This window comes from Aricia agestis, chromosome 4 (genome assembly GCF_905147365.1).
Source record: "Aricia agestis chromosome 4, ilAriAges1.1, whole genome shotgun sequence".
Classification (NCBI taxonomy): domain Eukaryota; kingdom Metazoa; phylum Arthropoda; class Insecta; order Lepidoptera; family Lycaenidae; genus Aricia; species Aricia agestis.
Genome location: NC_056409.1, coordinates 7167026 through 7182293, shown reverse-complemented (window position 1 = coordinate 7182293; position 15268 = coordinate 7167026). Strand labels below are relative to the sequence as shown.

The 15268-nt window shown below is 37.5% G+C and overlaps 1 protein-coding gene and 1 non-coding gene across 2 annotated transcripts in view; both read right to left on the bottom strand.

Moving 5' to 3' along the window:
- Positions 1 to 15268, bottom strand: part of LOC121726299 (ubiquitin-like protein 3) — a 135832-nt gene that overhangs the window by 7669 nt on the left and 112895 nt on the right. The window contains exon 2 of the mRNA XM_042113595.1: positions 4512 to 4620. Coding sequence (XP_041969529.1) covers positions 4512 to 4620 — 109 coding nt within the window. The remainder of the gene's footprint in view (positions 1 to 4511; positions 4621 to 15268) is intronic.
- On the bottom strand, positions 4735 to 4807 carry Trnar-acg. The gene has a single exon. It is a non-coding gene; the product is annotated as a tRNA-Arg (tRNA).

Genomic DNA, 15268 nt, shown 5'->3' with positions numbered 1-15268 from the left:
AAGTGCTAACCTTGCAGTTTGCACGAAAGAAAGGCGATCAAACTTCATCCGGTTTCTCTGTTAAGTCTTGACAAAATTCATCATGCTAAATAATCGCTCTATATCAGCGTTAGAATGCGGCAAAACGAATAAAGGTAATAATAATATAATTAAGTTTCCAGTATGCGTCTTCAAGGGTTAGAAAAATAATAAAAAAAGTTTAATGTCGAAGCTACCACTAACTTAAATAATCTAATCCACTAAGAAATCCACTAGCCACTAAAACCAAATTTTTCCCGCCGAAAGGTACGTCTAAACCACCAGATCTAGTGGAAATTCCACTAAGTTGGCAACACTGATTCAGCTTATGATAGTAATTACCTAGGTCCCTGTACAAAGATTCTTAAGCTAAATAATAATAAATTTCAAATATGGTAAATATTCTCGTATGGGAAATGATCTTGATATTACATTTGTTTGAGAATAATTGCGATGGCACCCGGACTCTTAACTATAATATGAGCCTGAATACCCTTATTGAGGTTTACCCTTGGGTTTCAGGTTGTTATAATTTTTTAATCTATTACTATCTAGGTATTACTTGTAGCTGAAATAAGTAATTCAGTAATATTTGTTTTATCAGTGTCCGTACTCCGAAGATTATGAATTATGATAAATGCAGTTAATGATCGTTTGACATTTACAAATTAGATAGGACGGCCTATCTTATAACAATATGCTTATAAAAGTTCCGGAGTACATCAAGGATGAATGCTAACCCTAGTTTTACTCTGTTCATATATTGCTAATTTTCTTTCATTTTTTACTTTTTGTGTATTGCGTAAGATCGTCTAGTATATCAAGCTATGTAAGATCATTATGGTAGAATAACGAAATGTCAGCACGACATGGATAACGACCGTTAACATGAACTTGACATGCCCCCTGGTGCGAAGAATGAATATCTAATTTTACCCGCGCTCCGTTATGAGTTTCTTTTTTTACTTGCATGAAACCTTTGTGGAGATAGCATCAAATCGTGTTTGCATGTTACATGGTACGCATGTAACGAGGTATGCGTTTAAACATAACGGGGGTTAGAACAAAAGGAGCGGCAGCAGAACATCCTGTGAACGGGAAATTCGCATGTTGCAGAATGCAGAGTATGGACAGGCTCACGAAAAATTGTGAAAAGGTAGGGTTGAACTTGAACATGACAATAATATTTCATGTCGATACGAAACTACGAGATAAGTTCAATGGATTGGTAGGTTAGATAATAGGTAGGTAGCGTTTTGTGTACGAAATCTACTTTTCTTTACTTCTGCTTATTGTGTTCTTACTCGTTCGCATTAATTGAATTTTTCGTTCGAAAACTGGCAACCTTATCAGTTTTTCCATTATATCATCTTCTGGTAGACGCCATCGATTTTTAATTTGGCGAGTTCTCGGTCCGCAATTACGGCACTTCATTAGCGAGAGTTTTTGTCCGGTCTTTGAGTCGCCGGCTCAAACGTGACGATCACTTTTCAATATCACCCACTCCGTAATCATAAGTCCTTTGTGAATTTTCTAGAATATCCACTCCGTTTCGTGGAGTAATGAAAAGAGATTATCAAATAGCTGCACAATTTTTAAGTAGGTACTTAAGTTAAAAAATCTTCTATTAGCCATTTCATCTTATTTTTAATTCACGGTAAAAATCATTAAAAGGAGTTTTACACAACTATGTCCAGTATTTATTTAGCCTAAGGTTTCCGACATATTCAGGACTTTATATTTTCTTAACAGGTACGTCGATACGTTAGCCAATCGAAAGCGCTAATTGAATAGATAAATCCCCATAAAAAGAAATAGAAATAGGACATTAGGTATTCATTATAAATTCTTTCTACACAAGTACAATAACTTTTCAATGCCAGTCAACGGGAACGTAGATCAAGGATCTTTTCTATCAGCACACGCGTACGGCGTACAGAGTACTTCTCGAGCAGATCCTGCCTCAGAACTTCCATAATTGCTTTCAGTAAGTGCATTTAAAAACGTTTGTGCCGCTCAAAAGCGGCAAACTATTCACGAGACGACGTGAGCTGCCTTTGAAGCCGAAGCCAGCGTAGATCAATGCAGGCGGACTTAGATTAACTCCATTGTACTTTTAACAGGTTTTTCAGTGTTATAATAATTCTAGCTGGGAGGTGCTGAAAACTTTATTTAGTAGTATCTTTTGTTTCTTTACTCTGAAGGTTTGTCACATTTGATTTATCACAACCCTTTATGCGTCTGGACCATCAGCAAAAGCATACTTTTCAGGTCCTGTATCTTTGTATGAAGTATGCACGTCCTAGCTTTAATATTCATTCTTAATCCAGAAGATCGCCCTAAAATTTCTGCTTATTATACAGACTAGAGCTTTCCTTCGGATAATAGAAAGCCTTTGCAACTGGTAGACATAGACAGCACGCTGGCATTTACAACAAAGCCCCTTCTATACAACTAAGTATACCGATAATATTTAATTACAACCTTGACAAACAGCCTTAATAATATTCCTTGTAAACATAACGATAACATAAGCTGATAAGCTTAACCATACCGTTTTAAGTCGTAACGGTACCCAGTCCCGTACGACGCTCCATATCCGTCTTTTTAATTTATATGAGCTAGACGCGTCTTCGTGCATCCTGCCCGAGCAGCTCAAGTGGACCGGGATACTGTCGATACAGTTGAATATGCATCGCCGGCGCTCGCTCCTGGCTCGATAAACAAGGCACAGTGTTTGTAGTGCTCTTTCATTTCAAAGCTTATTGACTAGACTCGTGAACTACATAAACAGGTACACTTTATTGAGACAGTCAGTGTAGTGTATTGATAAATAAAGATGGCCGCCTAATTCAGCAGTACTACTTTAAAGATTCATGTTAAATTGAATTCTCTGGGAGTAGGTCGAAGGTAGTAGTAGTTACAGGTGTACCATTTTCGTAACAAGCCCAGCATTCACCGGCATCGCAGTGTAAACAGCGCTGACGCTATCTCAGTGGGAATAGGAAACGAGACGAAATGTGTCATTATACGTCACCGTGACCCACCGCCCGCAGCCAGCTCCATTGTGTCTCCGGCGTCGAGTGCTCACCTGTGTCACGTCGTATATCGCCGATGAAAATGCTACATTTTTCGACTGAACTTCCGCATACGAACTCGGAAAATATGAAAATATTTGTACGAATGCTGTTATTCTGTTAGTTTGCGCGCGTTGTTAATAAAATCTGTATGTAGCGAGTTTGGTACTTTATTTTTCAAACTCGCAGCAAAACAACCGACCGAAATCAGTGAGGGCACCGGATTTTATACCTAAATCCTCGTTCTGTTTTGAATAATTCATATTATTTCAGGCAGCGCAGAAGACTTCAATTCGGCTTGTTATTCCGCAGTTGAATCAAAGTCCAATTTCACAAACAATAATAAGTGAATATTACCGCCTCGGAGATTCATGACGATACCAGATTGAAATATTTTCTTGAAAGCTCTAGAAGTTTTAAAGCACAATGCGAACCTAATATAATTTCATCGTATCCACTATTCTATGATATATATCGCAAGGGTTCCCAAACTTATTTTGTCTACTGCCCACTTTGAAAACAAATTATTTTTTAGCGCCCACATTGTTTCAATTTAAAATGCATCCAGATGAAATAAATCACCCCCTAAGCCTCTACACAACGCCCCGATTTTTTGATTCATTCATGAAGGTCTAGAGGGGGGCGGTGTAGGACCAAGCCACACCGCCCCCCTCTAGACCTTCAGTGCCCACAAGGGGTGCGTTATCGCCCACTTTGGGAAATATTGATATTATATCGCTCGGGGCGATCGGAGATACATGTATCATTTCCTAACTAATGCTATCATAAATTATTCCCTGGCCCATATACTTCATTCTTTTGAGCTGAATATTAAAGCATCGCCTGACCTTCGATATATCGCAAAATCGGTGCTAAATCGTAATGCGTAAGAGCGGAGTTCCCTTGGCGAGGTCAGGGACTGAACGCTCGATTGAACACAATGTCTACGGTCTAGCTAAACGCTATACTTATCTATTATTTGCCCATCACTATACCGATTACCGTGTCGGAGGTATGCCTGGATATCGATTATGAAGTATTAGCCCGCCACATAAAAGATTGCCGTTGGAACGTTGAAGAGTAACGCTATGGGAATTGAGAATCTTTTGCGTAGGAAGTTTGTCTAAAAATGCAAGGTAAAGAAGTTAAGGTACCTACACAATACTCACCTAATTATAATAATTCCCTGCCGACATATTCATTATAAATAATGCAGTTTTGGAACAGCCAATTCCTAAGCTTTCGACAACTCTAGCCTTCCTGTCACCGCTAGATGGCGTTAATACGATATTCTGAGGCCAAAGACCAGTATCGAAATCAAAAGCTTTAATTGGGATTTGGGTCGAAGGTAAGGCTCTTTGCCATTTATTATTATTAGTTATTAACATTAACGACAAAATTAATTATGCTAATTACCTTCTGGCCAATTGTCGTAAACATGAACTGCTATGTCGCCGGCCGAGTCTACCGGGCTGAACACGAACTCCTTCGTTTTACCAGACACCAAGATCAAGCGGAGGTTTATCTGTAACAACATAAAAAATACATAATTATTTAAATCTATTTAATTTCTTAAAACAATATGTATATTATATGCCAGAGTCTTGAAATAAAAAACTTAAATCTTAAAAAGTTTTCACGACCCTGCCAGGATTCGAACCTGGAATCTTCTGATCCGTAGTCAGACGCGTTATCCGTTGCGCCACAGGGCCAGTTAATGAAATTGTTGAAATTGTTAATAACTACCTTGGTTTACTATTTATAAAATAAATGTAGGTAAACTACTAAATCTTAACAAATTGAATAAATTAACACTAATATTAAAAAACTCTATATTAATTCGTTATTATAACGGTTATATTTACGTAACAATATAAATATTGATGAATCTGTTATAATATTATCATTAAGGTATTATTAACGTGGGTTGTTATTTCTTAACATTTAATTTCGTTCTTGCTTGTTTATATTTTTTTGCAAAACAAATAGTTCGCACAACATTACCCTTATGAAAGGAGAAAGCGGGATATTGTTTTTTTTTTCCACTGTGTAAGGACTAAGGGGGCTCGGTGTATTATTTATCTCGTTTGCCGTAATCAACTGGGAGCAAATGAAAATAGACCATAACAGTTAGTCAGAATCGCCCACTTGCGTCGCGGCGCGGGTCGCGGCGTTGCACTGTCGCGATAATATTTATCAAGCACTCTACACTTCCTGTTTGTTACAATTTTCCACTAATAAGAACGTATTCGACCCAAATAGAATTTATCTGAGAATAACTCTTTGGCGTTAAAACTGGACTGGCAAATTTAAAATAGAACGAAAGGGTGCATAGTAAAATTAGATTCTATTTTTAGAACAACTTAAATTTTTATCACTTCGGTACGTTACTTAAAATTTACTTTTTAGAAACGACGTACGATGTATTTCTTCGTCATTTAACATCTTTAAAGAACTTTTATTTTATGATCTTTTTCTTGTATTTTTGAGTAGTAAGTACCTAAGTAGACAACTCCCTAAGGTCTAAAGCGAGTCTACCTGAACAAAGTTGCTTACTCTCTAAAGATTTGCACGAGATTGGACTTTATATTGAATTTGGAAAGTTTTTACGCTTTGCATAGCTAATTAGACAATTAGACACGGCGTCTGAGTTAATATTTGCTTTGTCGCGAGCTCGCTAGACAGTAGTCGCCACAGAGTAAGGGCTTGATTACACCATCCGAGTAAAGTGGCGATATAGTGCTTTTGGCTGGGCACTCGGTATGTGCTAAGCCAGGGCACTGTCTCGCCAGTCACCACCCTACTGGGTAAGTGCAAGGGCGTCGCCAAGGGGGGGGCAGGGAGGGGCAGCTGCCCCCCCCCCCCCCTAGAGATTCTAAAAAAGTTGCCAAATATAATGCAAACAACGACCACTATAATATTAAAATCTGGTAATAGATGTAAGGCTCGTAGTAGAAGTGAAAAGCTTTATTTGCTGTCGAATTTACCAACAATTCATACATTATTTTCTCATTCATAGAGAATGAGAAAAGTATGAATTGTAGTAGGTAAAGTCAACTTGCACCCCCCTGCGCCATCGGCTGGCGACGCCCTTGGGTATGTGTAATCAGGCCCTTAGTCTATGGCTTATGGCTGTGCAGTGTACATTAACGATAGGTTGTATGCTCATTGAACCAAATGGCCGGTGAACACTCTATAAACGTTACGTAAAAATGTACGTAAGTAAATCCTTTTGGAATTTGGATGGAAGCCGCCTATGTTTGTTTTGCATTGCGTTGGGACTTGGGAAGTCTTTTAATTATTAACGTCTGGTGCATGTCTTCTGAACATACCCTTAGGTACCGCGGACTCAGCAATGCTCGTATTAAATTGACCACTCGCTAGAAGGAGAGAAAGTGATTGCGCGGACAAAACTTGTCTCTGTCTTATAGGTCTATAGTTATACAAGTACATCTTGATTCTTGACCAATAAATTTATAATTCTAGACAAAGAAAACAATAGGATGCACGTAAGTTTCATCTCTCTTACACTTTCCTACCTGTATAGTGTATTTACTTTACAATTGTATAGGGAAAGCTCTGTCCATACTCCATTCTCTAAGTCTATGGTAATCTTGCCGGTCTGTCGCACAATTAAACTTCAGTGACACGAGTGACGGTGAATAATGAAAATTAAACAACTTTTCAATTTGCAAAGCAGACTTTCAGAGCAGCTATCTAGCCTCTACTCTCTAGGTAACTGCACTCGTTTGCAGTAAGTTATAAAATTTGGCAGTCGTTAACATACGTAATTTACTAGATAATATTATGATCGGGTTACTACGAGGTGAGTCACAAAAGTTCATATAAAAATGTTTGGTGACTGCCTTCAGTGCCTCGTGATTTGAAATAGTCAATATGTTTGGCCTAGAGTCTAGACGAAACAATGTCCCCGCATCCCTAGATGGCACAAGGAAAGAGGTGGCTACATTGTTTCGCTTGACACTATAAGTATATGTCGCAGCCAACTGGTTAAAATAGCCGTTCAATCAAACAGCTAGCCCTTTGACTGAACAGCGCATTCAATCACATGGCTATACGTCGTTTAGCCGACTTGTTGACTGCAACGTTCAACACTACAGCTAGATGACGCTTAGCTAACTGGTTAAATGGCAAATTAACTAAGGTGACCATAGTTTAGTGTTATTATTACACAAGCGTAATGATAACAAGTAGAATAAAATATGTTCCACAGCGAGAAGAGTAAAAATTATTTAATTGCACTTAAAAATGTTCTTCAATTAATTGTTTTCTTTATTTAATTCACTTAAAATTTCGCAATTTTACAATTAACTTTAATATGTGTCCAACCGCTCCAACGCCATTGTTGTTGTTATGTCACAGGCATCGCCACGAGTGTTAAGAATCGGAACTAAAAACTGTCAAAAAGGCGACTAATCTCTCGCTTTATTAAATTATGGCTAGTCGTGTTGTATGACGTATCACGTATGGCGCCGAATAAATTCCGGCGGATTTTTATTCAGAAGCATATAATCCTGCTAATAGTAAAAAGTAGCTATAGAACCGCCGCATTACAAAAGGTCCTGTTTTTGGTAACAGCGTAATGTAGTACGGCGGATTATACAATTCGACTGCGACATAGATGCCCCATCTCCTCAACTGTAGCGAACAAATTGCTCGCGTCATAACGTCAATCACTAACAAAACATCACCTGGCTCGGACCCTACAATTGGATTGTCTTCAGTCAGCAGCCAGCAGTCGCCAACAAAAACTTCCAATAGGGAAATAAATTGAGAGCGCAGCCAATAGTCGGGGAGCTCGTGACCTAGTTTCCATCAACGTTTGATTCAGGTACAAATTTTACATAGTGCACGATGGAAGCATGTTTTCAATTTTTCCTACCGATTTTGGGTAAATCGACAACATTCAGCCTTCTATTCTAGTAAGACAATAAATAATTATTACAAATATTGTCTTTTACAATAAAGAAAATGTATTCTTCTGCTGTCATTTTTCTGTAAAAATGAGGATAAACATAGATTTATCTAGATTAATCATAAATCAATATTCATTAATCCAACGTGCAAGAGGTAAAATGATACAAAATATAAAGATAATGTAATATTTAAGCTTTGCCAACAAACGAAGGTTGTTTACAGCGGCAACGCAAGCACTAAGTAGCGAACCAAACTGTTATAATTATGTAAGTATTTTACTAATTTTGTGTTTCACAATTCAGATAGCAAGGGCGATATTTACTCTACTTAATTAATTCAAGGAACACAGGTTCAATTAAGTCCTAGGTCCTCGAATCGTGGACTAATTCAATATGGATTCAAAGAAATGTTTCATTATGAGCTACCTGCTACATTATTCAAAATTCGTAAAAAGCTCTTCTGTAAAGAGTGAACTGGCTCAAAGGATATTAACCCGTCAGCCCCATAAGCTCACCGGTGAGCGAGACACAATAGAATAACAATAGATTTCCAAGCATCTACGATCGAAGGATTAAAATATTTATTTATTTATTTATTAAAGATATACCAACAACACATTGCGGCAACATTCATAATTAAAATCTACTACAGCTATGATAAGATCTAACGCAATAGTCTATTACAGGTATATACAGCTTGAACAAAGATTCTCCGTATTTAAGGTAAAAGAAAATTAAAAACTTAAGAGTAAATTAATGCTTAAAAAATTAACCCTATTAATACGATTAGTTTAAAATCAGTTTATATAAAGACATAATAACAATTGGTCAATGATAAAAGTTAATAATTCTAATAAAAAGTCATAGGATAAAAATGAGTTTTAACATGATAGCAAATAATTTAAATCAAATCAAATTAAATTAAATTAAAATTAAATTAAGTCAAATGAAATCAAATTAAATTAAATCAAATTAAGTTAAATACATAATTGGGATAGTCAAGCGTTACAATTATTAGAGGACAACGTACATTTAACATTATTACTAAACTTTACAACTAGATGACAAAATACATATTTTATAGTCGGGGCAATTTAATAGGCCACATTTGACAGTTCAACAAAATTGAGCCTGGTAGCCTTGTAACGACGCCATAAAAAAATAAATATTTTGTCATTGTTATTACTGCACAATTTATTCACTTTTTCTAATAACGATTACATATTTATTATAAACATAACCAATACGTATCAATGTCAAATAGTTTTTTTTTTTAATTTGCAAGGGAATCATAGAAAATGTCAATATCATGGACGGCGAGTTTGTTATAAGAGCATGTGAGTCTGTTAATTGTAGAGTATTTACCTAGGTTGGTTCTTACGGGGATTGGTGTGAATGTTTTGTGAGGTCGCCTAGGAAGACAACGGGGTACGTGTATGTTGACAAGACCTAATATATTCGAACAGTCTAGGGTGCGATTAATTATTTTGTGAAGAGTGCAGAGATCAGCTACTAGCCTACGTTGCTCGAGAGAGTGGATGTTAAAGTGTTTCAGGCGTCTTTGGTAGTTAGCTCTGTAGGGACAAGACTTATCTTTGTAGGAGAGGTAGCGTGTGAAGGCTTTTTGAACGCTCTCTATCCTTTCGATATGAATTTTATAGTGAGGGTTCCAGACCGGTGATGCGTATTCCAGAGTACTGCGTGCTAGAGCGTTAAAGATTGCGATAATGCTATCTACATTTTTTAATTCAGCGGTGTTACGTTTAATAAAACCCAATATCATCCATGATTTTGCTAGTATCTGGTTTAGGTGTTCAGCAAAGGATAATTTTTTATCAAGAATAACGCCTAGATCCTTAATTACTGATACTTCCTGAAGCAGCTGGCCCTGGATGAAATAACGGGATTGAATTATATTTTTTTTGCGTGAGAATTTGATGTGGGCGCATTTTAGAACATTGAGGCACATTCTATTTTCATTACACCATTTCTGGAGAGCGTTAATATCTGTTTGAAGAAGGATACTATCCTCAATTGATTTGATTACTCGGTATATTTTAAGGTCGTCAGCGAACATAGAGTACTTACTAAATTTCAAATATAACGAAATATCATTTATAAAGATTAGGAAGAGGATGGGGCCGAGATGAGAACCCTGTGGAACTCCAGAGGTGGCAAAAAAAGGTTCTGAGGAGTATCCATTGACCGTCACTCTCAGAATTCGGTTTTCAATATAGGAACGGAACCACGAGAGTAGCGGTTCCTGAATACCATACGTATGTAGCTTAGCGATTAATATATTATGGTCTACTTTATCGAAGGCGCTGCTGAAGTCAGTGTAAATAGCATCAATTTGCTGTCGGCGGTCCACACTTTTAGTAATGTCCACACTTTGGTCCACACTTTTAATATTGTCATAATAATGCCTATCTATTTATTTAATTTTACTAGCGCTACTTAAAACAAATCAATAATTTATTTTAATTAGCGTTAAATATTATAATGAGTCACTTTGAAGTAATAGTTCAAACCTTAACCTTAGAAGTTAGAAGTAATCCCTGAATCGTCTGATAACTTTAGTTATCAGGTGATAATTACGGTCTACTACGACGGTCGACGAGTTCTTGTTGGACGGAAGTGACTACTAAATCTCAATCTGGCAGAGGAAATTTTCTTTGGTTCCCACTTACTAAATAGGTAACATTAGTTAGTGCGTGACAACTGACAGTGTGTAGTGTAAACATATAAAATACCCTATGTCATCGTTATAGGGGCTTGTAAGGGGCAAAACAACTGTGAACATCTGTTACTCCTTGTATCGAGTACTTTAACTCGCGTCCGAAGAAAGTCCCGTTATTGGGAGGACGTACGTTCACTTGAACGTGGTCGAGTGCAGCCCCCCTCACCCCGCGCCCGCATTGCACCAAACGCGAAGGAAACGGAAGATGCCAATGTACTGTTTTCCTGTCGATGGCCCATTTCACCGTTTAGTGTAAGGCCAATAAAATGAGCATTAAAGGCTGATAAAATACATTGTCAAAAGTCTCAATGACCCAACTCCCAATGACCCTTTACTGAAGGCTCGAGAGATAGCATGTAATTAGCGCCGCATTTTTAAGTTGGACCAATATCTACAACGATCATGATTCATGGGCAATTAAAGACGAATATAATATATACGTTCGTGATCACCTTTATTTGTCCATCTTGGGAATTAGGTGGTTTGTCAAGGAATAAAAAGGAAATATTATTAATCGCTATAAAAATATTATATAAAACGTATAATATTTTCAGCCCATTAATCACGTTTATTGAACAATACGTAGCGAGCTTCAGCGCAGGTTGTATAAATGAAATATTAATTGATAACATGAAAACAATACAATTTGCATTGGAAATTAAAAGCTTGTCGCGAACATCGCCCGTACATTTGTATCAATTTGTACTTCACTGTACAGTGTACACTATCTATATATTGAGGATTCGCTGAAAGTGTTGATTTACATCGATACAGTAGCAGGCGCCAGTAATAGGTTGCGACTTGCGGTAGTGAATCAGAACCTGTAGCTCTACCATGAGTTTAAAGCTATAGTATTTATCGATACTCGATACCGACTACGTAAATACTTAGTATGGCGAATTTAGTTCCACAAGTGACCGCTAGAGGCGCTGTAAAATTTGCGATACTAAAAATTTACGGTAGTCGGTATCGAGTATCGAGAAATACTATAGCTTTAAACTCATGGTAGAGCTACAGGGCTTGTACCATGAAACTGTTTTGAGGCCCTAACAATCGGACGAGCCTCCTACTCTAACAAACGTGAAATGACGTCGTTAGAGCAGGACGCAGCATTCTCGTCCGATTGTTTGAGTCTCAAAAAGGTTTCGTAGTAGGCCTACAGTATTTAGGGAATCAAGTGGGTTACTCTAACCCAGGTTTTCCTCTAAAAAGCCAACCATTATTTGAAAAATTACTTTTATCAACATAACAGGTGAGTAAAAAGGCCGCCCCTTACACAAAACAAAACCTATCATCATCATAATTAATAATAACCCCTTAAAGTGTTATTTGACAATTTAAACTAAATTGTTTTTTATTTGCTGCAAAGAATAAAATAAATTATAATATCCATTTGAAAATATATTTTATTTTGAAAAAAATTTGGACCACCTCTCAAACTGATCAGCACTTTTATATCAATGCGAACATTTCCAGCATCCATTAGCTGTTATCTATGCAAGCATGTTCAGTCGAGTCCAGCATCCAGCAGTCATATTCGTGTAACGATGTAAATTACCATTTAATATACTATGTAGATTGTAGATAGGTATAGTAAATAATATTTTATTACTTCATCAATCAATTGTCAAATGGTATCGGAGCAATATTAATAATTTGTAGCTTAAACCTTTGATGATTTAATGGTCTGTGATTAAAGACTTGCTAACGACAATTTCCATTACCTTTGACATATTACTTAACTTTTATAAGTTATATTAAAAGGTGGTTAATATTATATGTCGGAGCAAAGTTTTCACATAGGTATATTACGAAGTACGAACTTTATAATATATCTCGCTCTGGCATATTTAATTATCTACGTTTAAAAATTCCGCTGTCAGGATATCAAGCTAACACATCATGAAGATGTTGCTAGCAATGTTGGGAACGCAACCGAAACCGTAAAATTTTGTGACGGAAACAATAAAGAACCTCTATTACAGAATTTCATTAAAATTAGTTCAACCGTGAACCGTATAGAGGTGACATTACTGTTGCAGTGCAGTGTATTTACTATTTACCAGTTCTTAAGTTAAAATTGATCGCAGGGCCTGTATCTTCGATCACGTCCAAGACTCCAAGACTCCATCATGCATTGGCAGGTTGTCGCTCATTGTCGTAAGTCGTAACAACACCTATAGCCCTGTAGATGCGGTCGGGGCGGCCGCTGAGTTACTCCCGGGGCGAACTCTGCCCCGGCATGTGTTTGGCCCCGCGCCAGACCACGATAGCGCACCAGCCGACCCGACCGGGCAAAACAACCAACTCCTGATTAACAGAAGCCGTTTTTGGGGCAAACTTGGTCTTTTTATGCCACCGATACACCGTGTTAAATCCATTACATAACATTAGGGTTTCGACCCTGTTCTTAGCATTATCAATTCAATGCAACAAAGCGCATAAAATACCACTTATGTAAATCGTTTTGTATCTTTAACGTATTACGCATTCCATATCTCTATACACATGTAAATATCCTACATTTATGGCTTTTTACAAAATATAATCCCACCCAAATAGCGGAATAATTTATGTGACAAAAGTAACATGATAAAAGAACATAAAGTAAGTCGATTCCCGCAGTCCCTTTACGACTTAGGAATAGCGACATATAAACACATAAAGTCGTCTGCGGAATACAAACGAGCGGCCTCAAGATGCGAAGACAAGGATTTGGCGCCGAAACCAATTCGGTCCATTACAAACGAGAGAACAGGCAGCGGCATCGACACTATAAATCAGGGCGCGTCCCCGGCGCCTATTGACCCCATTCTTATTTTTCGACGGCCATAATTTCACCAATGATTACTCGGATATATATTTTCCACGCAACATTTTCCTCGGCGATCCCGGGGGAGCGACGGAATCCCCGAAAGCTCTCGACTGAGCTAACAATATTTGCTTCCGAAATAATTTCGCCCGGAGAATTTTAATAAGACTCCTCGCGAGCGCGGAGGTAATTGAATAGAAACAAGAAACTAAAGGAATGTTTACTCGTAAAATGGCCAAAAACTGAAGGCGCGACGCGACGTCGCAAATTTAATTTCACTTATCGGGGAAAAGTTAAGCTTTTAATGCAAAAATGTTACGTAACAACGTTATGATTCACGACTTTGTGACTAACGTAAGCTTTTAGTATGATTACTAAGCGACTTGATCCGAAACGTACTCGTATGACTTAGGCTGCATTTCCACCGGAGCTGAGCTAAGCTGCGTTGCGAGGAATGTGTTTTTAAGAACCAATAGAAACGCTTTATTTGCCTGACCACGTTCAGCGCAACGATTCTATTGGTTCTTGTAAAACACATTCCTCGCAAGTCGCAACGCAGCTTAGCTCATCTCCGGTGGAAACGCAGCCTTATACTCGTAACGTACCTATTTCATTAACTTACGCCAACATAATATTGCAACAGGACATAAACTGGCCGCACCCAAAGACTAATTAATTTTAATTTAATTACGAGTTTAACAGCAAAAGCATGGAGTTTGTTAAAATCTTAATTACATTTTAGTGATCATCAAATACCTCAAAGTGAGTCAGTCCCTCTAAACTTCACCAAACTAAAGACACTACGCGACCACGCTAGTATTCTGATCATATTCAATTATTACTCTTATCATTTCTATCAATAAATCATGCTATTTCATTACTGATAGACTCCAGACTCCAGAGTCCAAACGTTTTACAGCTCATATGTTTATGTCGTCTTGCAGACTGTGTGTCTGCTAACTACGTCACTGGCCAAGGTTAGCTTTCGAGTATGGAGTCATAAATTATATTTTTTTGGCTTATCCTCGTTATTCGTGACTGTAATCGGCCACGCCACGTTTTAATAAGAATTTTAAGCTTTCGAGCGTGACTGCACTAAGTCGTTAATACGTTGCTAGTGAACTCTGAACTAGAAAGTATTTACTGTACAACTGTCATGATTAGCAAATACAGCCGAACTAATATTCTACAGTTTGGTCGCGGAGCTCATAGAAATCAGTATATTGTCTCTTTCATTCTGGTAATCTTATTTTTTGTATCGCGTTTCCACAGGTACACGATAGGAACAGGAATATCTCCTGCTAGTGAAAGAAACAAGTAGAGATGAGTAATGTACGAACATCTTTTGCTTTCATCTGATTTCTAAAGAAATAAATATAAGAATACCAGTTTGTATCGTGTTTTCTATTTTGTAATAATACAAGTTGTCGTGAATACGAGCTAGATATCTAGAATTGACATTTAAGTATTTCTATTGACTGTTTTAACCTTTGCAAAGAACAGTGTAGAAGTTTTTAAATAGTGTATGACATAAAGGTCAATCGATATGGAAATGAAAGGGCGGTTTCATTTCAAACCCACACATATTTTGACACAGATATACACGGGGAGCTAGATTTAACAGGTCGGACTGATCGCAGGTCGACCTGACCTCTCCGTATTTAGTTTACACAACTTCTTTAAC